The sequence below is a fragment of the Conger conger genome, chromosome 14 (assembly GCF_963514075.1).
Source record: "Conger conger chromosome 14, fConCon1.1, whole genome shotgun sequence".
NCBI lineage: Eukaryota > Metazoa > Chordata > Actinopteri > Anguilliformes > Congridae > Conger > Conger conger.
Window position 1 is genome coordinate 4,896,346 of NC_083773.1, and position 24,790 is coordinate 4,921,135.

The following is a 24,790-nucleotide window of genomic DNA, read 5'->3' on the forward strand; positions in this document are numbered from 1 at the left end:
TCCAGGGGAGGGTTGTCTCCTGCTTAGTCTAATCAACTGTACGTCACTCTGGATAATTAATGTAATGTAATGTATTAAATACAGAGGCCCATAATGCACCACAGTAGATACAGAGCCCCATAACGCACCACAGTAGATACAGAGGCCCATAATGCACCACAGTCGATACAGAGGCCCATAATGCACCGTGGCAGAGTTACCCCTCACACAGCGCTGTGGGCAGGGGGCGGTCTGTACCTCGCAGCCGCAGAAGTCCTGCAGGAAGCTGGCGAAGCTCTGGACCACGGCGAGGTGCTTGGGCCCGTCCCGGCTGGAGTAGCAGATGAAGACCTTGGGGCGGGGCCAGGGCCTGTCTGCGTTCAGCGCCGTGGTGTGAGAGGAGGACTCGGAGCTCTCCTCGTCCAGGTGGGAGTAGATGTTCTCTGCGCACGGCGTCACGGACACGGGAGGGGGGGGGCGTGGAAGCATCGTGTTAAAAGAGAGTGAGTGTATCAGTGAGTGTGTGAGTGAGTGAGTGTGTGTACGTGTGAGTGTATGAGTGGAGTGTGTGAGTGAGTGCGTGTACGTGTGAGTGTATGAGTGAGTGTGTGAGTGAGTGCGTGTACGTGTGAGTGTATGAGTGAGTGTGTGAGTGAGTGAGTGTGTGTACGTGTGAGTGTATGAGTGGAGTGTGGGAGAGAGTGAGTGAGTGAGTGCGTGTACGTGTGAGTGTATGAGTGAGTGCGTGTACGTGTGAGTGTATGAGTGGAGTGTGTGAGTGAGTGAGTGTGTGTACGTGTGAGTGTATGAGTGTGTGTACATTAGACAAATGTACTTTTTTCAGATGAAAAACCTGGAATATGACAAAGATGTACTGTAAAGCGTGATCTCATGACTGAGCTGCTGCAGTGGTGACAGACAGACGGGCGGAGGTGAGGCGGAGGTGAGGCGGAAGGCGCAGCGCGGCGGGACTCACCCTGCTGTTTCTTGCGGCACATGACGGTGAAGAGCGTGGCGAAGGCGGACATGATGACCAGGGGAACGGTGATGGCCATGGCCCGGATCGGCCCCGCCCACAGGGAGTGCACTGCGCCAGAGAGACAGCAGATCACTCAAAATGCAGGAGCAATGCACGGCAGACGGCCAATCACACAACAGGTGCCGATTCACACAACACAACAGGTGCCTAATCGCACAACTGATGCCTAATCACACAACTGATGCCTAATCACACAACACAAGAAAGAGGTGCCTAATCACGCAACACAACAGGTGCCTAATCACACAACTGATGCCTAATCACGCAACAGGTGCCTAATCGCGCACCTGATTCCTAATCACGCAACACAAGAAAGAGGTGCCTAATCAAGCAACACAAGAGGTGCCTAATCACACAACTGTACACAGCTGGACACAGCTGGACACTCGACAGCCAGAACAAAATAATGTTTGTAAAACTAAATTAACTGACAATAGTAATAACAACGATAAAACGCACTGCGAGAGTGACACAGCAAGCACAACTCTGGGGCCAAGGAGTTCACAGCGAGGCGCACCGAACAACTCAACATTCAGGAATAACAGGCAACGGCAACCGAACGCGTCCTCAAACTCACCGTGCGGTTCACACAGTGCAGCTCGACGTCTTGACAATCCGCAGAAAGCCTGCTTCCTGAGATCTAAATCACCGTGCCAGTACAGAGTAGAGCCTGGCGGCCATTTTAGGGTCGAGTACGAGGGGTTTACCTTGGCTCACGTGGTACTGGGCCTGTCTCCGCGTGGTGTTGATGTCGTCTCGGAGCTGGGCGTACAGGTAAACATATGAGTGCGTACATTCTCGCACACTGACGTGTCAACAACTATTTTTTTTTAATCAAACAGGAAAACAGGAGAATGTACCTTTTTCTAAGCATGAGAACAAATTCTCAAAAATAGCTACCCATAATTTCTTACGTCAATAACTGCACAGAGGCGTACTGTGTGTGTCACTTTATGTGTCAAGCTAATGCAGGGGTGCGCAACTCCAGTCCCCGAGGGCCGGTCTGCGTACTGGTTTTTGTTCCAACCGATTGCCTTGTTTTGCAAATTTGCTGACAGCTCTATAAATTACCCTGGTTCAAGCCCGTACTTGAGCACAGTAAAATCATTCAGATACACTTGCAGTCTTGCAGCTGTAGCCGGTACTCGTACACACGTCAGATAAGATACGATTGAGTCAATTAAATAATTAAGACCAGAAGTTGCCACAAAATCCTGAAACGGATCGGCCTTTGTTGTGTCACTCACTGAATCCGTGGTAGCATAACCTATTCTCATACCTACACTCTACCCATTTGTCATAATGAACATTAACATTTATGAATGTTTACACAGTACTTAAGAATGAGATTTAGCTCTCTCACGGTGGGCCAAAAATATATATATTTGTACAATAATCAGAACAATCCCATAATTCCCGGGGCAGGGTGTCCTCACCTCGATGATGTAGGTCCCTGGCGTTACGTCCGGGAGAGAACATGTTGTTCTGTAAGAGCTGGGCTCCTGGAGGCAGAGAACATGCTTAACATACAGACACCCCGTTTAAAATGTCAAATTATTCATTGTTCATTACGAGAAAGAACAATGAACAGTGTGATATTTAATTGTGTTCAACCGCTCATAAGAACCAGGCCGTGGTGTAAACGTACGGGCACTGTTTGACCTTCATTAGGCCACGCTGAGCCGAAACAACGACACAATTAAACACAATTAAACACAATTAAACACAGCAATGCAGTACGGGTCTGCGCCAAGCCTGCTGCTGGAGGGGAGAGCACTTTTCTCCTCATCCCTTGGAGGAAGTTGTAATTGTCCTGAATTTGCAGTTCAAGACCGAGCAGCACCCACAAAACCTTTTATTTTTGAAGCACCCCTAATCCTTCTGGCATCCCCCATTCCTCATTGATTATTCCGGTCGGAAAAAGATGGGAAGTCCGTATTCTGAATCAAGCATAATTAAAGCAAAAATTTCAATCTAGAATTGAGTAGCAACATTATAAAATACAAGAATCAGATTTCTTTTCTTTTTTTTTTAGGCATGAGGCCAGATAATTTTGTTTAGTTTTTCTGTGGCCTTGCTCAGCTGTACTTTGCCCTTTAAAACCCATGGTTCAGATACACATTTCCTTTATATTATTGGATATGGTACGCGCTGACGATGTCATCATGCACACAGTATTCTGGATATTGTTTGCACCATGAAACACAAAGGTCACCGATATTCATGTATACAAGGCCATCACAGTATCTCAAACAAAACAGTTGAAGGATACATCTGAACCACTAACTATACTGTTTGTACGCAATGTTCACTTAACCAAGATTAGTATCTACATTAGTATTTTTTACATATGCAAAATAGCATGTTACAAACAAGTGCTCTCATCATTTTTCAGTATGTTCTCAGAAATCGTATTTAAAGTCCACTGATACGATGCTTTCTTTTGTCCAGAAATGACATTACATTACATTAATGGCATTTGGCAGACGCTCATGACCTTCCAAACAGAGACACAACAGAGAGACGGAAAACTGCACACTTTTTGGGTTCACCATGACAGTAAGGCTAAGAGAGTGAACTACAATCCTATACAGTCTTACTTGCATTTAACTCTCTCTCTCAATTAAGTTTCGGTTGAATTGTTTATTAATATTGCTTTTTAGTTATGTGGACTGATGCAAAACAATGTACACACTTGGTATTCAAAATTTGTATTCTGGTTCCAAGTTGGCATAGCTACTTCCATTTAACGTTTAATGGTCTGGGAATGTTGTTAGCTATGTTCACACAATTACAGTAAAGTCTCTGTACTTTAAAATAATGAACTTATCCAGTTAATTTTTCCAAATTTCTTTGCCGTTTTCCTGCAAAGCGTCTTTGTGACAATCTCACCGACAATCTGTATGAAGCACTACACAGATAAAACTGAATGGAATGCAGTCGCCTCCTCAAGTAACGTGATTGGCTCAGGAGGTAAGAGCAGTCTCTGGCAGTCGGGAGGGTTGCCGGTTCGATCCCAGCCTAGGTGTGTCGAAGTCTCCCTGACCAAGACACCTAACCCACAATTGCTCCTGACGAGCTGGTTGGTGCCTTGCATGGCAGCCAATTGCCATCGGTGAGTGTGTGAATGGGTGAATGAGAAGCATCATTGTGGTGGCCTGTAGTGTAGTGGTTAGGGCACATGACTGGGACCCGCAAGGTCATCGGTTCGATCCCCGGTGTAGCCACAATAAGATCCGCACAGCCGTTGGGCCCTTGAGCAAGGCCCTTAACCCTGCATTGCTTCAGAGGAGGACTGTCTCCTGCTTAGTCTAATAAACTGTACGTCACTCTGGATAAGAGCGTCTGCCAAATGCCATTAATTTAATGTACTTAATGCCATTTACCATGTACCAATATAAGGGACTACACCGGGGGGATTTGTGGGATGGTTAGACCTCTTGGGGATGACCTTACCGGCTTGCAGCACTTGAGCCTGAAGGAGCTCTCCTGCCGGAGTTTGTAGTACAGGTAGTAGGTGGAGAAGCCGAACGTGGCCGGGGCGTGGTCGAACGCCACCTGCAGGCTGGAGCCCAGCTGGGAGATGTTCAGGCTCTTGGGCTTCCAGACTAAATGACAGGTAGAAAAAAAAAAAAAAGAAAAAAAAAAAAAAAAGAGCAACGTATTACAGCTCTGTCAGATCCATCCAGGAAGATACAGGCACACAGAACAGTCATTAGACTCATTAGACTCCACTAACCCCCCATCCAGGAGTTTCCACTAATCTGGCACAGGCTCTACTGCAGTTTAAATCGCTTGGAACACCACCTCCAATGTGATGCCGACCTTAGATGCTTTTTCCTCCTAAGTAGCAACTCTCCATTAGGTTATTATCAAAGCACCAGAATAATCACTTCTGTTATGGACTTCTGTCATCAGTGTTAACCTGTTCGAGCTCACAGTGACGTGATTACGCGACAGAAATAGAGCGATAGTTTAGAACATTTAATCCACAAACCTCAAATACTGTGCACAGTGTAACAGAATATAGGACCCTTTTCATCAAGAGGGTGGACTTGTCTGAATTAATCTCTTCCTCAAGGGCATGTAGCAGTCAGACACAAGATGGCTGTAAAAGATGGTTCACATTTCCCCCCCAAGAATCAAAAGCAGAAACTCACATGGTTTGCAGACCAGATTATCTGGGCTCAGCAGGACTTCACAGGCTGGAAAACACCATAAAACAGACATGGGGCTGCTTCTCTCAGCTACACACCATTTCAGATAAATCAGCACTCTCTTTAATCTGTCGCATTATTTATTGTTTTTGTTCTGAAGGGACAGGGCAAAACAAAAAAGTAAACACAGAGCAAAGATGAAAAAGAAAGTAACGTTCAAAAGTAAGAAAATAAATTGGCTCCATCCACTCATACTGGTCTTAAGTTAATTTGTTCAATTGATTTGTTGAATTTCAATTCATTTCAGTGACTGGAGTTAAATGAATTGGAAAGGCCTGACTGATGCCAGCTGAAAATGCTGCCCGCTTAGCATTTTACTGAATAACACACAGACACACTGGCACTCATAAGGAGGAAGGAGGAACAGCAGAGGGGTCTGGTTGTGGCGTGTTTGTGTGTGATGTCTGAGGGGTCTGGTTGTTACGTTACATTACATTACATTAACGGCATTTGGCAGACGCTCTTATCCAGAGCGACGTACAGTTGATTAGACTAAAGCAGGAGACAATCCTCCCCTGGAGCAATGCAGGGTTAAGGGCCTTGCTCAAGAGCCCAACGGCTGTGCAGATCTTATTGTGGCTACACTGGGGATCAAACCACCGACCCTGCGGGTCCCAGTCGTGTACCTTAACCAGTAAGCTACAGGCCGCCCTTTGGCATTTTATTGTCTAACAGACAGACACACTGGCACTCATAAGAAGGAAGGAGAAACAGCAGAGAGGGGTCTGGCTGTAGCGTGTCCGTGTGCGAGGTATATAGCGCCTTACTGTTGGTACGGAGGAAAGACGGGGGGAAGTAGCTCTCGTTCATGAAGGTGGGGAACGGAACGATCCGGATCATATAGTCCGTCTCGAAGTCTAATCCGGGAAAGGGCTGGGAGCTCATTTTCTGTCCGGGCAACAAGAGGCAGTGACATCATTTATTTTCCCAACACACAGAGACAAGATCCAGTGACATCACAACAGCCTGTGACATCACAACAGGCAGTGACATCACACCAGCCAGTGACATCATTAGACTCATGGATATTACAAGAGTCAGGGACATCGTTTCCCTTCAAAGGTCAACCCTCTCACAGCAACACCAGAGCCATGCTTTCACATTTCCCTTTCACAATCTACTCATATATAGATATGTGGGACATTTTTATTATTAGTTTCCATGAATTACAGGGAAACATGTTTTTGCTATTGGCAGTAGTACATCTTCTGCAAATTAACTGAAACAAGCATACACCTGGATTTCAATTGGCAGCCGTCTTCGTAAACCATTTCACCCGTACATTCGACGCATTCTTGATTACATACACATAATATCCACATATTTCAGAGTGAAAAGAGGGTTGGTGTCATTACCACGTTCCTGAAGGAGAAGTTGAGCTGTCGCGGATCCTTCAGCACCATGTGCTGACACTGCTTCCCCTCCGGACTCTTATCCTCCAGGTACACTCTGAACCCCCGCACGTGCTCAATGCCTGCAGAGAAACGCCACCCTGTTACAGCTTATACACACACACACACACACACACCCTGTTACAGCTCATACACACACACACACACACACACACACACACACACACACACACACACACACACCCTGTTACAGCTCATACACACACACACACACACACACACACCGTTACAGCTTATACACACACACACACACACACACACACACCGTTACAGCTTATACACACACACACACACACACACACACACACACACACCCTGTTACAGCTCATACACACACACACACACACACACACACACACACCCTGTTACAGCTTATATACACACACACACACACACACACACACACACACACACACACACACACACACACCGTTACAGCTCATACACACACACACACTGTTACAGCTTATACACACACACACACACACACACCCTGTTACAGCTCATACACACACACACACACACTGTTACAGCTTATACACACACACACACACACACACCCTGTTACAGCTTATACACACACACACACACACACACACATACACACACACCCTGTTACAGCTCATACATACACAGACACACACACACACCCTGTTACAGCTCATACACACACAACCCTGTTATAGCTCATACACACACACAACCCTGTTACAGCTCATACATACACAGACACACACACACACCCTGTTACAGCACACACACACACACACCCTGTTACAGCTCATACACACACACACACACACACACACACACACACACCCTGTTACAGCACACACACACACACACACACACACACACACACACACACACACCCTGTTACAGCTTATACACACACACACACACACACACACACCCTGTTACAGCACATACATACACACACACACACATATACACACACACCCTGTTACAGCTCATACATACACAGACACACACACACACCCTGTTACAGCACATACATACATACACACACACACACACACACACCCTGTTACAGCTCATACACACACACAACCCTGTTACAGCACACACACACACCCTGTTACAGCTCATACACACACACACACACCCTGTTACAGCTCATACACACACACAACCCTGTTATAGCTCATACACACACACAACCCTGTTATAGCTCATACACACACACACACAATCATGTGCATGCGCACATCCACCCACAGTGTAGAACACCTGGCAGATTAGCTTCCAAACCAAACAATGGAAGAAGAAAACACTGGCACGACATAGGCACAACTCATCTGCAGACTTTAAAAACCGATAACAAACTTCAGATATCAAACTGCCCCCCCCCCCAACACTGTTTACATTCCCCACCCCCATGCCCTGTGTGTCTCCGTGCGGGCTGGGTGAGACTGAGGGTGTGTGTCTCCGTGCGGGCTGTGTGAGACTGAGTGTGTGTGTCTCCGTGCGGGCTGTGTGAGACTGAGGGTGTGTGTCTCCGTGCGGGCTGTGTGAGACTGAGGCTGTGTGAGACTGAGGCTGTGTGAGACTGAGGCTGTGTGAGACTGAGTGTGTGTGAGACGGAGGGTGTGTGTCTCCGTGCGGGCTGTGTGAGACTGAGGGTGTGTGAGACTGAGGCTGTGTGAGACTGAGGGTGTGTGAGACTGAAGGTGTGTGAGACTGAGGGTGTGTGTCTCCGTGCGGGCTGTGTGAGACTGAGGGTGTGTGAGACTGAGGGTGTGTGTCTCCGTGCGGGCTGTGTGAGACTGAGGGTGTGTGAGACTGAGGGTGTGTGTCTCCGTGCGGGCTGTGTGAGACTGAGGGTGTGTGTCTCCGTGCGGGCTGTGTGAGACTGAGGGTGTGTGAGACTGAGGGTGTGTGAGACTGAGGGTGTGTGAGACTGAGGCTGTGTGAGACTGAGGGTGTGTGAGACTGAAGGTGTGTGAGACTGAGGCTGTGTGAGACGGAGGGTGTGTGAGACTGAGGCTGTGTGAGACGGAGGGTGTGTGAGACGGAGGGTGTGTGAGACTGAGGCTGTGTGAGACTGAGGCTGTGTGTGACTGAGGGTGTGTGAGACGGAGGCTGTGTGAGACGGAGGGTGTGTGAGACTGAAGGTGTGTGAGACTGAAGGTGTGTGAGACTGAAGGTGTGTGAGACTGAAGGTGTGTGAGACGGAGGCTGTGTGAGACGGAGGGTGTGTGAGACTGAAGGTGTGTGAGACTGAGGCTGTGTGAGACTGAGGGTGTGTGAGACTGAGGGTGTGTGAGACTGAGTGTGTGTGAGACTGAGTGTGTGTGAGACTGAGTGTGTGTGAGACGGAGGGTGTGTGTCTCCGTGCGGGCTGTGTGAGACTGAGGGTGTGTGTCTCCGTGCGGGCTGTGTGAGACTGAGGGTGTGTGTCTCCATGCGGGCTGTGTGAGACTGAGGGTGTGTGTCTCCGTGCGGGCTGTGTGAGACTGAGGCTGTGTGAGACGGAGGGTGTGTGTCTCCGTGCGGGCTGTGTGAGACTGAGGGCTGGCAGGGGAGGGAGCTGGCTCACAGACCCGAGCACAGGGGAGGGAGACAAACCTGCATGCCAGCACCTCCCTCACCCCTCAGAGAGGGCCAACACACCGCCCTTTAATTACACTTCTGCCTTATCAATTATACCCACACGCTCACACACAAAACAATGCACAACCACATACACCACACACATACATACATATACAAACACATGCATACCCACACACACACAAAACAACGCACAGCCACATACACCAAACAAACATGGATACACACACACAAAACAATGCACAACCATATACACAGCACAAACGTACACACACAGAGACGTACACAATCTCACAATCTCACACAACAATGCACAACCATATACACAACTCACACTCTTTTGCACACGCGCGCACACACACACACACACACACACACACACACACACACACACACACACACACACACACACACACACACACACACAGCGCGGTTCCCGTCGCAGCAGTAAGGACAGGTCTGAAAGGGGCTCCTCTCTTTAGAGGGTGTAACTCCACACCTCCGTCGCCCTGGCGATCCTATCAGCCCCCCCCCCCTCACAGGAGACACAGGGGAGAGAGAGAGAGAGAGAGCGCGAGAGAGAGAGAGAGAGAGAGAGAGAGAGAGAGAACGGCCAGGGGGGGGGGAAAAGCTGCCTGACTGGTTACGCTCCCTCCGCTGCCAGCCTCCTGGGGAACTCTATCCGCGCGCAGACAGAGAGACAGAGAGACAGAAAGAGCCCGGCCTGCTCTCGGAGTGCGGAGCGTGCTTCCACAGACGGGCTCTTATGGGCATACCTCCACCTGAGCGGATTAACCCCCCGCCTCACACAACAGGGCCCATTGTGCCGGGGCCCCACCGGGGCCTCACGTTACCACCTTCAATGGGGCCCTGGCGTACGGAAGCCAGGGGCATCTCTTCCCCCACCCCTCTCTCCCTCTCCCTCTCCCTCTCCCTCCCTTCCCCCCCCTCCCTCTCTTCCCCTTCTTTCTTTTTTCTGCCTCTTTCCACCTCTCCCCCTCTCGCTCTCGCACGCATTCCTTCACAAGACATCAGAGGGGCCGTAATGTGTGGTCTCTCTCTCTCTCTCCCCCTTCATTTCTCGATCCCTCTCCATCTCTCTCTCTCTGGCCCCCTTTCCTTCTCTCTATCTCTCTCCCTCCGTCTCTCTCTCCCTCTCTGTCCCCCTTTTCTTTCTCTATGTCTCTCGGTCTCTCTCAGGGGCATTAGAGGTAGTGTCGGGGCATGAGAATGACCATATTCTGGGCATCGGGATGGGTGGTGCAGCAGCCTGAGGCTTTGATCGGGGCAGCTAGCATGAGGGGGCGTTGAAGAGGGCAGTGCTACTCCCCCCCCCAAATCTCCCTCCTCCGTACCGCGCTCCGATACACCTGCAATTAATCAGGCCCTTGTGTACGCTTGTCACGCAAGAGCGCACAAGTTCAGCCGCCACCAAAACAAACCCGCCAAACTGGGTCTGAGGAGGAAAAGTGCAAGAGCCGCGTTTACTGGGAAAACAGGAAAACTGTTTACTGACTGCAGCCACGAGCACAGACACACACACACACACACACACACACACAGACAGACACAAGCACACACACACACATATACCCACACACACAGAGGCACAAGCACACACACAAGTGAACACAGAGACACACACACACACACACACACACAGACACAAGCACACACAGACACAAGCACACAGACACACACAAGCACACACAGACAGACAGACAGACAGACACAAGCACACACACACGCATATACCCACACACAGAGACACAAGAACACACACAAGCGAACACAGAGACACACACAGACACAAGCACACACACACACACACACAGAGACACAAGCACACACACACAAAGAGACACAAGCACACACACACAAAGAGACACAAGCAAGCACACACACACACACACACACACACACACACACAGACACAAGCACATACACACAAGCTAACACAGAGACACACACAGACACGGAGGGGCGTGTTTTAAGTGTGCACAGATGCGCACACCAGGTGCTCATGAATCCCCAAACATTAAACACGGGGTTGTGGTGACCCACTTCCCCTCTGAAATGCAGGCACAGGGAGTCGTCTTACACTCAAACTGCAGGCTATAGGGGAGCCTCTAGGGCTGTAGCTCCTGTGTGCCGTTCTCGATACGAGTATCCTCATGCACACAGGCCCTGCCTCAGCATGGCAGAGTTAAGCCCGCTTGTGTCTCTATGTGTCTCTTGTGTCTCTATGTGTGTGTGTGCTTGTGTCTCTGTGTGTGTGTGTGTGTGTGTGTGCTTGTGTCTGTGTGTGTGTGTGTGTAACAGGGTGGTGTAGGGGGTGGTATAGCAGGGGGGTGTAGGGGGTACAGGGGGTGGTGTAGGGGGTACAGAGGGTGGTGTAGGGGGTACAGGAGGTGGTGTAGCAGGGTGGTGTAGGGGGGTGAGACTCAGTGTAGCAGGGGGGTGTAGCAGGGTGGTGTAGGGGGTACAGGGGGTGGTGTAGGAGGGTGGTGTAGGGGGTACAGTACCCAGTGGGCTGGGCATCCAGTGCACCACCACGGCCGCCTGGTCCTCACACGCCAGGTGGCTGAAGGTGACGTTGCTGACTTCATGGATGGCGTGCTTCCCCAACGGGTTCCAGTTCAGCGTGCAGTCTGAGAGAGGGAGAGAGAGACAGAGAGGGAGAGAGGGAGAGAGAGAGAGAGAGAGAGAGAGAGAGAGAGGGAGAGGGAGAGGGAGAGGGAGAGGGAGAGGGAGAGGGAGAGGGAGAGGGAGAGGGAGAGAGGGAGAGGGAGGGACAAACAGAGGGAGGGAGAGAGAGAGAAAGGGAGAGAGGGAGAGAGGGACAAACAGAGGGAGGGAGAGAGAGAGAAAGTGAGGGGGTGAGAACAGAGGAAATGAGTGTGCCAGGGTGAGAGAGTGAGGGAAAGAGACAGATGAATGCAGGGGGACACAGAGACAGGGAGACAGACGGGGAGATGAATGGAGAGGGACACAGAGACAGAGGGAGGGTTAACGTTAACCCCAAACTGCTCGCATACCAAGCACCAGCAGTGCTTTCACAGGGTGTTGGGGAGGGAGGGCTCTGGGTTTTTTTGTTTTTTTTAAACAGTAACTGTTACAAGAGAACACAGCTCTGCACAAAGGCCGGTCTTGTTGGGCTCTCGTCAGGTAGGGGACGAGCAGCAGCCAGTCACGGTCCGCCGGGCCCCCGCCCGCCTCCTCCCCCCCCCCCCCCCCGGGCGCTGAACAGCGGCCATTGTGATGCTAAACCAGCCGCCATTCAGCGGAACCGTTCCCTCTGACAGTCACAGACAATGGCGGCTGACTGCTGGGAAAATCAGGATTAGCGTCAGGAGAAAATTTGACTTTCCCCGAGGAAAAAAAAAAATTGCCAGGCGAGAACGTGGTGGTGGGGGGGTGGGGGGGGGGAGTGGGGTAAAGGGGGAAACTTCATTGGGGCCATTTCATGCCAAAGTCTATTCATTCAACCGCCGGCTTAAAGAGTTTAGGAGATGCTTCCCGATCGTTGAGTCACTAAAATAATTAAGAAAAACCCTTACTGTCGGTGCGGAACGTGACCCCGGCCTTCCGCCCACTGCCGTCAGAACTGGACAGGAGACCCTAGAGAGAGAGAAAGAGAGAAAGAGAGAAAGGAAAGCCACTTCAGTAACCAAGCCCAACAGTGACTGTGACTGTTCTTCTGAATCAGTGACCAGGCACAACAGTAAATGGTAAATCATTGGCATTCACATAGCACCTTTATCCAAAGCGCAGTACAATTGATGCTTCTCATTCACCCATTCATTCATACACACTCTCGCACACCGACGGCGATTGGCTGCCACGCAAGGCGCCGACCAGCTCGTCAGGAGCGTTTAAGCTAAGGTACACTCTTCGACACACCCAGGGCAGGATCGAAACCGGCAACCCTCCGACTGACAGATGACTGCTCACACCACCAGAGGCAATGTCACCCCTGTTGCTCAAATTGTCCTGGGCAGGGGCCACAGCTCGGCAGAGGGGGGCAGGGGCCACAGCTCAGCAGAGGGGGGCAGGGGCCACAGCTCGGCAGAGGGGAGCACTGGCCAGCAACAGAGACCGCTCCCCCCACATTACACGGCTGCAGCTAAACCCACCGGCCCCCCCCCTCCCCCCCCTCCACCCCTCCACCCCTCCACCCCTCCACCCCTCCAAGCCTCCGTCAGCCCACCACTCCAGAAGGGGCCAGGGAAACCCAGCGGGGATAGAAGGAATGGCCAAAAACCTGGGGGCGGGCAATGGGGGTCGGTTACGAAAACCTGCCGGGCCCTTCGCAGAAGGTGGACGTTAGACACGCTTCTCAGGGACAGAGGGAGAACAGGGGCCGAGGAGGAGAACGCCGAGCGTGGAGCAACAGTGGGGGTGACCCCCGACAGGGACAGCGGTCTGGGGGGGGAGGGGAGTCCGAGCCTGGGGGGGTGGAAGGTCACCGCAGGGGCCCCCGCGGCCAGGCCGACTCCCTTACCCATAATCCCATCACTCCTATCCCACAATCCCTCACTGAATACAGGAGGGGGTGCAAGTGACCTCCATGGACCGGATGCTGCACGGTTAACCATCAGGCCTCTCAGCCAAGCCTAAAAGAAGAGCGGCCTGGAATCAATCCGCATTTTCTCCTTAAAGCCGCAACAGGTAAGAGTTTTGTGTTAAAACATTGTTATAAGACCATTGTGGATCCCTTCCTATCGTTGAAAAAGCCTGACTGACAGGTTGACTCACCCTCTGCCTGTGTTTACGGTCCTTAAATTCGGGTTTCAAAATCTGCAGTTGACGGCCCGACACAAAACATCGTATGGCAGTACAATAAATCGAGCTCACTGGTTGAAAATTGGTTCCGATTGCCACAGCCAATACAGTATTAAGAAGAACATGACCGTGCGCGGGGCCCAGGCACGCTGAACTCATCAGGTGTATTCAGGAACAGCGCCGTGTCTGCCGGGAGCCGAACGCAGGAATGTGCAGCACGAGGAGAATTCCTTCGGTGGCTCTTTTCCAAAAGGCAGGCTGCAGCTCCCGGCCGGGTTGGTCCCGGAGTTCCCGTCTCCCTGGAAACCACACCACAGGCCCGCTTCTCCCAAACTCGCTTTGTGAAATATGTCAGCAGACGATCCCAACTGCCTTTCTGTATTTCAGCAATCTGTGTTTGTCATCTGTACTCTGCTGATCCGGTCTGTATACTCATTCACGGCTACAATGGCCTCTGATCACCAATTACTGGAACTCTTTATGATGAGGATGACGATGTGAGCATCCACACCGACCAACGATAACGCTTTCGCAGGTAGTCTCTCGGCTCTGTCGTCTGCCAACTTGTACGTGGCGCCCTGTAAATTTGGAGGGATTTTGATTGGCTGTCAGCGTTTTATTGTGTGTTTATATGGCCGTGAGGCTGGTTTAACTGCAAGACGTCACCGTAAAACACTACAGGGACAGTGATTACAAAGTGTGGCTGTTTTAGTTAGGAGCCGCGTAAAAGCAACGTTAACTAAACTCGGTGACGAAAGTGGAAAAAGTGTAAACGGCCTATTAAACGACCAATGTACACAAGTGAGATACCTAAACGTTCAGTCATGAACTGTTTACGGGCCCTTTCACATGGGTTCTAAATGCAATATATTGTATAAACAAACATGCTTACATGTATGTTCACCATAACAACCTACTCGAACAGCAGCAGTGCCCCACCACGCACACAAGTACACACACAAAACGAGGCTATCTGGGGTATTTTGGGTAAATACCGCAACACATGAACCAGCACAGCTTCGACTCCCTGAACCCCGCGGCTCCGCGGTGCAGTGGCTCGCCAAACCACGTCCGCACCGGAAACGCCACTCCGCGGATTAGCAGCCTCAAATCAAGAGCAAACGAACGAATCGCACTTAACGCGAGCTAGACAAATGCACGGAATGCACACAGACGTACGACATTTGCTTCAAGCCTCAACGATTTATGGAGGCTAAAACAAGGAAGCATAAATGTCCGCTTCCCCCTACGGAGGAGTGCTGATGAGCTAACCCCCCTCTGTAGCCCCCTAGCCCCTAGCTCTCAGCCCCCCCGCCCCCCCGCCCCCAGCCAGATGTGTGCATCTGAAGCGAGGCAAGGAGAGGAGGACCACCATGGTACGGTCATGGGGGACCCCGAATTCTGAGGCTACCACCATTCTCACTCGCATTTTTCCCCCCTCGGGATACCTGGACGTGGAGAAAACCCACACAAATCCATCAATGTGTTTTTCTCCCCTATTCCTCTCTCCTCTGTTCAAGAGTGCCTTACCAGCACCCAGCCGTGTCCACACGTATCCTCTGTCAAACGTTGCGTGCCAAACGGCACAAAAAAAACTAAAGTGCTGAAAATCAGGGGGTTCTTCGCCGTGACATACTTAGTGAGTCAGACATTGCTAGAGGCCTTCATTAAAAAACGGGGGAGGGTTTTTCGTCCTTAAAGCAGGCCGTGTTTACGGGCTTCAGGGAGGCGGAAGGGGCCCGTCACCTGTGGGCTAATTGAGCGGCTGGACGAGGCGTGAGTGTAACGGGGGCCCAGGAGGGCCCCAGGAGGGCCGGCGTCGGGGCACACAGCGGGGGCCTCCCGCAGGTCGGAGCGCAGAGACGTGCGCAGCCGTCCCGACCTCCGCCCCAACGCCACACCTGAAACTAATCACCGGGCCCCCGGCCCCCGGCCCCCAGCCTCACACCTCCACAGCCGACCTGTGTGCTGGGGGCCCCCTCACAACACGCCCAGCGACACCCTTTTCAAAGAGACGCCCCCACATTTAACGGCACCCCCCCACCACCACCACCACCACCTCCCCAAAAGACAGGAGCCTTCTCTTTGGTCCTGAGGGAGGAGGGGGGCTGAAGAGGGGATTTTGGAGGTGTTACGGAGGCACTCCTACCATGGTCCTCCTCGTTTAAGAGGCGTTGAAAGGCCTCTGCAGCCAAACCGCATCTTTACAGCTTTGAAGGGGACAGTTAGAAGTCAGAGCTGAGGGGGGGGGAGGTGGGGGGGGGGCGTGTGGTTGGGCAGGTTGGGCTGTAGACACAGGGTTGGGGGTTCATAAACTAGCTGCTTCCCATGTGAGCCGAACGAGCCAAAATGTTGCCCAAGAGGTAAAAAAGAAAAAGAAAAAGAGGTCAGCTGACGGTCAGTTATCCACACGTCTTAACGTTTCCCTCCAAAACTCCAGAGCTCTTAATAGGCCAAAATTAAGAGGGGCCTGGAGAGACGCATACCTGCCCCGGGCCACGGCGAGACGGTCCAGAAACAGACGGCCCCCTCCCGGCCCCTTTTCCCAAGGACAGGAACGGATCGGACCCCCCCCCCCCCTCGCAGCGGGTTCCCAGCCCTCCATTGGCTGAAACGGGCCGTCACACTGCAACCGTCCCATCCCCCCTCAGCGAGAAACTAAAAGCGGCAAAGCGGTTTTTTTTCTTCTTTTTTTCTCTGTAACACGCTCCAAATTCACACTGTGCTCATCGCTGCGGGCAACGCAAGCTGTGACACGAGAACAGAGCGAGCGACCGGAGAACAGGACCGGGGAACAGGACCGGGGAACAGGACCGGGGATCAGGACCGGGGAACAGGACCGGGGAACAGGACCGGGGAACAGGACCGGGGAACAGGACCGGAGAACAGGACCGGGGATCAGGACCGGAGAACAGGACCGGGGATCAGGACCGGGGAACAGGACCGGAGAACAGGACCGGAGAACAGGACCGGGGATCAGGACCGGGGATCAGGACCGGGGATCAGGACCGGGGAACAGGACCTCACACAGCCAGCTGTGTATGCGCACGAGCCCGCTCTCTCCCCGATCAAAAGCCAGTCCGTCTGCCGCAACCCCCCACGATTAAACACCCGTCTGTTCCATACGAATATTATACTCTCCATTCCCCACCCCCCACCCCCCTTTGAACAGACTACTACGGTTTCTAACGTTCCGTCGTTAAGATTGTGTATTGACTATCGGCTGTGACCCTGACAACTTAGAACGAGGGTCTGTGCGTTGCCTGAACTTGCATGTACTGCATGTAGTTACGTGAATGGCTGGAGATATGAGCTGAATGCCTACATGCAGATGTAAATACAGAGTAAAAATCAGTGCGGGATACAGCCTCTGTACCCAGTGCGTGTGAAGGGCGCAGCCTCTGTACCCAGGCTGGTGCAGGGGTTGACTGGAGGGCTCTTCTTCCTCCCTTCGGTGCAAACCAGGCCCGCCTGAAAACCAGGTGTTCGGTCTCCGCTCGGAATAATAACAGTAATTATATTGTCTCGGAGACGGGCTCTCCTCGCTCCACAGACTCCAGGGCTTTCCCCGCCAGGCCTCGCAAACCTCTGAAGTGCCTCCTCGTCCGCTAGGAGCGCGTTCCTTTATCGCCTTACCGCCTCGGGGAGCATCTCCCACTCTGAATGAAAGCAAATGGCCGCCCCCAAACCCCCCCAGTAAAACACGCTTTTCTGCAGGACGCTGGAGTGAGGTGCCTTTGTCGACACGAGTTGACGGAGAAGGAAGCTTCATCGCGGTTTCTCCCTCGCTGGTTTTCAGCCCGCGTTGAAAAAGGTACTGGGATTAAAGGTTCCTCTGGCATCCAACCTCACACATGAAATTAATTTAACAAGAACACCGCCAGCTAAGTTACCAGTGCAGATGGTTCTCTTTAAATACCCCATTAGCTGCAGCCCATATGGAGACAGCTCCAAACAAACTGGCAGACCTTTAAAAAAAAAAAGAGGGGAACGGTTTGTTTGATCCCCACCCCGGCCCAGAGCCCCCCAGCCTCCCTCCCCTGCCCCTTAAATCTTCCAGAAGACAAAAACATACCTCCTCCAGAAAAAAGACAAAAACGGATGGGCCATCACTGGTTTTCTGGCTACAGTAGAGATCTTATTGACACTCATTACATTACATGTCCTTTGGCTGACACTTTTATCCAAAGCGACTTACAGTTGATTAGACTAAGCAGGAGACAATCCTCCCCTGGAGCAATGCAGGGTTAAGGGCCTTGCTCAAGGGCCCAAAGGCTGTGCGGATCTTATTGCGGCTACACCGGGGATCGAACCACCGACCTTGCGGGTCCACTCTTTAGGGGAAACGATTCAGTACAGTACATATATAGCTTGTCCTAGTGAGGGGTGGGGGTGGTAAAGCAGGGCAGGGGGGTGGGAGAGGGCAAAGCCTCATTCTGGCACCTAGTCGAAACACTCTCTAGCTTAATTAACCGGCAACATTCGCTGGGATGTGCCGAAAGTTCAATTACCAGCTAATTGACCCACACTCTGTTGGCAGTACGGTGACTAAAAAGCTAAAAAGCTAAAAAAAAAAAAAAAACATCACCCCCACCTCTGCCCTCCTTTCTCCATCACTCTACCCTCGTCTCTCTGGACCTAATTAGCCAATCAGAAGGGGGGGGGGGGGGAGAATCACAAGACCGAATATGGCAGAAATGTGGAGGGTGCGGTTTTGTTTAAAAAAGAGGAGGCGGATTAAAAGAAGAGAACGGCGCCCCCTCAGCTCGCCCCCAAACCAGCAGAGGTTAAAGGTGGGGCCCGGCGCGGTCTCTCTTGCGTGCGTTTGTGTTACCCGCGGTGATTAGGCCGGTACGAAGGCCTCTCCGCTCCGCTGCCCGCGTTTAGCTTCTCCCACCGAGACCGCGGAGGAGTGGGCAAGAAAGGAAAACAAACCCTCTCAAAATGACCCAATTTTCAGTGTTTGTTCTGGAAATTGCCAAGAATATTAAAACAACAGAGCGAGAGGTTCTGACCCGCGTACGAGACGCTCGTTTCCACAGCCCGAGAGAGCTGAATAATCACCAGATCAACCCAGGCACACACACTAGCTGAATAGTCACCAGATGAACCCAGACACACACTAGCTGAATAGTCACCAGATGAACCCAGGCACACACTAGCTGAATCATCACAAGATGAACCCAGGCACACATCATTGTAGAAATGACCTGGACCATGTTAAATCTGCACTGAAAACAATGGACAGGAAGCCATTTGTGACGCATGATGCACTCACTGAATTATCCCTGACAGAGAAAGATTCGCACAGAGAAGGGTTTGAGCCCAAACTATAATTTGGGGGAAGGGGGGGGGGGTTGTGGAAGCAAGGCACAGTGCCAATTTTCGGATAAGGCACAAACCTGCTATTAAGGCTCACACACACAGCCAGGTGTTCACTGGACACCTGAGACTTCGGAAGGAACCCTTTCTGTCGTTTAACAGCGATCAAAAGTGTCTTCAGGCATCGGTGTCCGTCGTCTCCACTGAATTAACGGCCCTTTGTGGTTCTAATACTCGCAGGTTCTCCTCCCGTAGTCCTTAACGGAGCTCCGTTTCCTGCTCTCTTCAGGCCCACTCCCCCTGAATCTCAGGTTGTTCCAACTTGGCGGGACCTGAAAGGACGGGGGGGAACTCGGAGAGGCACTCCGAGCCAGCGCCCCGAAACAGCCGGGCAGGAGGGTCACGTGACCCCTCTGAAGCGCAGCTGTGTCTAACCTCCCCGGTGCCACTGGCCGACTGCTTCTTCGTATGCTGTCCCCACGGCAACGTACCGCCCACACATTCAGAGCCAGAGTGTGACTTCCAATCAAGGACACGCAAGGACAGGCGTCCAGAGAACAGCAGCCCTCTCCACCTAACGCCAACTGCAGAAATTTACATTACATTATACTAACGGCATTTGGCTGACACTCTTATCCAGAGCGACGTACAGTTGATTAGACTAAGCAGGAGACAAACCCTCCCCCTGGAGCAACGCTGGGTTAAGGGGCCTTGCTCAAGGGCCCAACGGCTGTGCGGATCACACACAGAAATGTTCATACATTGGGAAAAAAAAATAGATAGACAGAAGTGTGTCAGATTAAAGGACTTTTCCCAGATTCAACCTCCCATAAAAGCCTCGAGCGCAGAACTCAGTCGGCCTCAAAGTACAGCTAGCCCATACTTTCCCACACGCCAGCTTTATTTACCCCGCGCTGTTCGGGGAGTGGTGTAGAATTACCCGGGGTGTGGCCGTGGCGGCAGCAGTGGCTTCTGCATTCCCAGAAGCGGTCAGAATCGGAGCAGATTGCAGGGCAGCAGAGGGACGCCCCGGCCGGGCCTGAAAACGAATCCCTCCAACAAAAAAAAAAAAAGCCTCATCAGGAAGCCAAGATGGACGCCAGCGATCCCGGGGACCGGCCCGGACAAGAGGAAGTGGAGCGCCTTTTTATTTTTTTCGGAACAAGGCCGGGCATGGTCGGAACCGCGCCCGCGGGCCATCCTGCACGCGGTTCTGATTACCTCCACATGTGTCTCCTGTTTCACCTCCCCGCAGGGAGATCTTTCCCGGGACAATTGCCTTGGTGTCCTTTTCTCTGGGTCCGTTAATGCTAATGAATCACTGCTCCCCCCCCACCCCCCTCCCCTCGCCCCGCTCCCCGCCCCCGTTCCCTGATTTTCTGGCAGGGTGGAGTGGGGCGGAGGGGCTGGGGGGGGGGCAGCTCAGTCCTGGGCAGAGGCCAGTACTCCTGTGCCATGCCACTGTGCAACCCCCCCCCCCCCCCTCAAACCGCTTTAAATCCCAAAACTAGAGGGACGGACCGCAACGAGGATTTAAAGGAACACTCCACCTGCCCTGGCATTACCCTCCCTCGAATGTACCCCATTTTGGACAGATATATTCTGAAGATAATACTCAAAGAGTTGCTTTTAGGCAAAAAAGTCCCTTTCATGTCCTTTCCCGGTACTGAGAAATCATAATTAGTCCAATTTTCAGGCAAGATTAATGTAATTACGAAGCAGTGCTCTCACTGACAGTCCACGGGACAGCGATACGGTTCTGGTGGTTTGGGTTTGGGCTCGCTGAACGCGTTGATGTACAGAAGCAGGAGCAGGCAGAGAAAGGCTTCTGGAATCCGATGATCTGGAGCTACCTTTCTCTCTCTAGTCTTTAGTCCCTCTAGAAATGAAATTCTGATTAAGGAAAATATTACAGTCTAGTATCTTTTTATAAAAACAACACAAACAATCAGAAACAAAAAACAAAAAACTGCACCAGCACATCAGGATTCAGTCAACATCTTCCAGATTTCTTATCAGATTCTCAACAGAGTTCCCATGACCAGTGCCCAGATATGTCCTCCCGTGTCTCAACCATACACAATGTGCAACAAAGACAGAAACTTTCTTTCTTTTTTTCTTTTTTTTTTCATTTTAAAAGAAACCGTTGCCTCCACAAGATCCCCAAGGAGGCCCACAGTTTATTCACTCTCGAGGCAGAAAACCGAAGCAGGTCCAGTTTTGTTGTTGTTGCTTTTGTTTTTGTGTCCACCCTCCAAAACCCCCCCCCCCGCCCAACCCAACACCGTCTCGCTCTGGGCAGAACACATGGCCTCAATGATAAAGGTATCGGCTTCCACAATCACCGCAATTACACTCGACTCAGACTAAGCCATTAAAAGTGATGCCAATTACAGACATCCTGGTGCTTGGAAATAATTTCAAACGAGAGTATATTTCTGAAAGGGCCTTTGATGGCTCCGAGAAGCCCCCCGTCAGACCGTCTGATGAACGAACGCGCGGGCGCAGGTGTGGAACACACCGTGCAGCGGGTCTTATTAAAACCAAGCCTGTCATTACACTCGCACACAAAACATAACAAACACAAAAAGCCCGCTAACTTAAACGGCCCTAAACAGCCCATAAAAAAAAAAAAAATTCCCCCCCCGAACGAAAATATTACACCTTAAAGCAAGAGATTAAGTTATGAAAGACATCAAGTAAAATCTTGTTACCGAAATGCCTCCGGGAAGCACAGGCCTGTGTTATTAATGGGAGAGGAGAGGCACAATAAAAAGGAGAGCGCAGACTATCGGTGGATGAGTCAGCCCTGTCTCTCGATTCTTCTCATTCTTTCCCCGAATCGCGCCCGTGCCAAGACTCGGCGGCCTGGCCCCGCTACCGGCCTTCTGTCGGCCTGGATCGCACCGCTGCGTCATGGAAGAGAAATCCCACAATGCAGCGCTTGAACAGACTGAGTACATCGTTCAGAAATATCAGTGAAATAGGTTTTTGAGTGCGTACATGTGCACATAGGTATCATAATGTGCACTATGTCTTTGTGTCTTATTTTCAATCTTTTTCCTTTCTTTTTATAAAAAAAAGACTAACTAGGGATGGGAGTGGAAAACTGGCGACAGCTATAATCTCTGTGTGCAGAACATCAGCTACAGGAACCTGCTGTAAACTGGCAGCAATGATGCTCTGACTCTTGGCATTGTCCCGACTCAAATAAACATTACATAAATAAATATTTATACACAGTTTCTTCTCAGGATCTCAGAGCACCGGGAGGCAGGGAGACTGCCGCAGTCAGGGCCTGTACCGGCCACACAGAGGGCCCTGCAGCTGCTGAGTGAAGCCTCCATGCCTACTTTGACTCCCAGCTCTGTGTCTCTCCCTGTGAGTCTCTGCTCAGTGCCTCTCCCTGTGACTCTCTGCTCAGTGCCTCTCCCTGTGACTCTCTGCTCAGTGTCTCTCCCTGTGACTCTCTGCTCAGTGCCTCTCCCTGTGACTCTCTGCTCAGTGCCTCTCCCTGTGACTCGAGGCTCAGTGCCTCTCCCGGTGACTCTCTGCTCAGTGCCTCTCCCTGTGACTCTCTGCTCAGTGCCTCTCCGCTCAGTGTCTCTCGCTGTGACTCGAGGCTCAGTGTCTCTCGCTGTGACTCGAGGCTCAGTGCCTCTCCCGGTGACTCTCTGCTCAGTGCCTCTCCGCTCAGTGTCTCTCGCTGTGACTCGAGGCTCAGTGCCTCTCGCTGTGACTCTCTGCTCAGTGTCTCTCCCTGTGACTCTCTGCTCAGTGTCTCTTGCTGTGACTCTCTGCTCAGTGTCTCTTGCTGTGACTCTCTGCTCAGTGTCTCTCCCTGTGACTCTCTGCTCAGTGTCTCTTGCTGTGACTCTCTGCTCAGTGTCTCTTGCTGTGACTCTCTGCTCAGTGTCTCTCCCTGTGACTCTCTGCTCAGTGTCTCTTGCTGTGACTCTCTGCTCAGTGTCTCTTGCTGTGACTCTCTGCTCAGTGTCTCTTGCTGTGACTCTCTGCTCAGTGCCTCTCCCTGTGACTCCCAGCTCAGTGTCTCTCGCTGTGACTCTCTGCTCAGTGTCTCTCCCTGTGACTCTCTGCTCAGTGTCTCTCCCTGTGACTCCCAGCTCAGTGTCTCTCGCTGTGACTCTCTGCTCAGTGTCTCTTGCTGTGACTCTCTGCTCAGTGTCTCTTGCTGTGACTCTCTGCTCAGTGTCTCTCCCTGTGACTCTCTGCTCAGTGTCTCTCCCTGTGACTCTCTGCTCAGTGTCTCTTGCTGTGACTCTCTGCTCAGTGTCTCTTGCTGTGACTCTCTGCTCAGTGCCTCTCCCTGTGACTCCCAGCTCAGTGTCTCTCGCTGTGACTCGAGGCTCTGTGCCCCACCAGATTCAGCCAGAGGACTGTTTGTTGCAGGACGACGACCCTCCCATGCTTGCATGTTACGGCATTAAAGATAACGACTTCCACGACTGGGTCATTTCTGTAAACACTGCATCTGGCACGCGCATAGACACACACACACACACACACACACATACAAACACGAAGGCACCTACGAATACACATACAGTAAGCACAGGATAATACACACAACACACACACACACACACACCTGTGGGCCCCCTTCTTATGCTGGTTTCCGCTGCAGGCGAGTCACTAAAGCATTGAGGAATGCTGTGAGCACACCCCGGAGAGCAGCAGAGTGAACACATGCGTCTCACAGACAGCACAGCGCCGCAGTGAACACATGCGTCTCACAGACAGCACAGCGCAGCAGAGTGAACACATGCGTCTCACAGACAGCACAGCGCAGCAGAGTGAACACATGCGTCTCACAGACAGCACAGCGCAGCAGAGTGAACACATGCGTCTCACAGACAGCACAGCGCAGCGTCTGACCGCTGAAGGGCTGAAGGGCTGGGAGTAAACGCTGAGGCTCCCCGTGAGACAACGCGTTTCCCAGCCACAGCTCCAGACCAATCCTGAGCCACACACACACACTCATACACACACACACACACACACACAAACACACAAAACTCCCATACACACACACACACACACACAAACACACTTAACTCCCACACACACACATATAACTCACACACACACACACAAATAGATACATAACTCCCACAACTCGCACACACACACACACTCCCACACATACACCGATGCAGACCGACATAAGACAAACGCACGCGCGCAGAGTGACAAATAAGACACACACATACATTAGTAAAGTACACACACACACACACACACACACACACACACACACACACACACACACACACACACACACACACACACACACACACACACACACACACACACACACACACACACACACACACACACACACACACACACACACACAACCTCCCCTTCCAGGACTGTCCGAAATGGATTTCAGAACCCCTGTACATTCGACCTTGCCCCGTCCCGTAACACGTGGCCACGTT

The 24,790-nt window shown here is 51.7% G+C and overlaps 1 protein-coding gene across 1 annotated transcript in view; it reads right to left on the bottom strand.

Moving 5' to 3' along the window:
* il17rd (interleukin 17 receptor D) overlaps nt 1-24,790 on the bottom strand; it is a 41,665-nt gene that overhangs the window by 5,219 nt on the left and 11,656 nt on the right. The window contains exons 2-11 of the mRNA XM_061220335.1: nt 12,782-12,842; nt 11,747-11,872; nt 6,591-6,709; nt 6,003-6,123; nt 5,179-5,223; nt 4,475-4,626; nt 2,455-2,520; nt 1,726-1,780; nt 956-1,066; nt 238-422 (exon numbers count right to left, since the gene is read on the bottom strand). Of these exons, the coding sequence (XP_061076319.1) occupies nt 238-422; nt 956-1,066; nt 1,726-1,780; nt 2,455-2,520; nt 4,475-4,626; nt 5,179-5,223; nt 6,003-6,123; nt 6,591-6,709; nt 11,747-11,872; nt 12,782-12,842 (1,041 nt within the window). The remainder of the gene's footprint in view (nt 1-237; nt 423-955; nt 1,067-1,725; nt 1,781-2,454; nt 2,521-4,474; nt 4,627-5,178; nt 5,224-6,002; nt 6,124-6,590; nt 6,710-11,746; nt 11,873-12,781; nt 12,843-24,790) is intronic.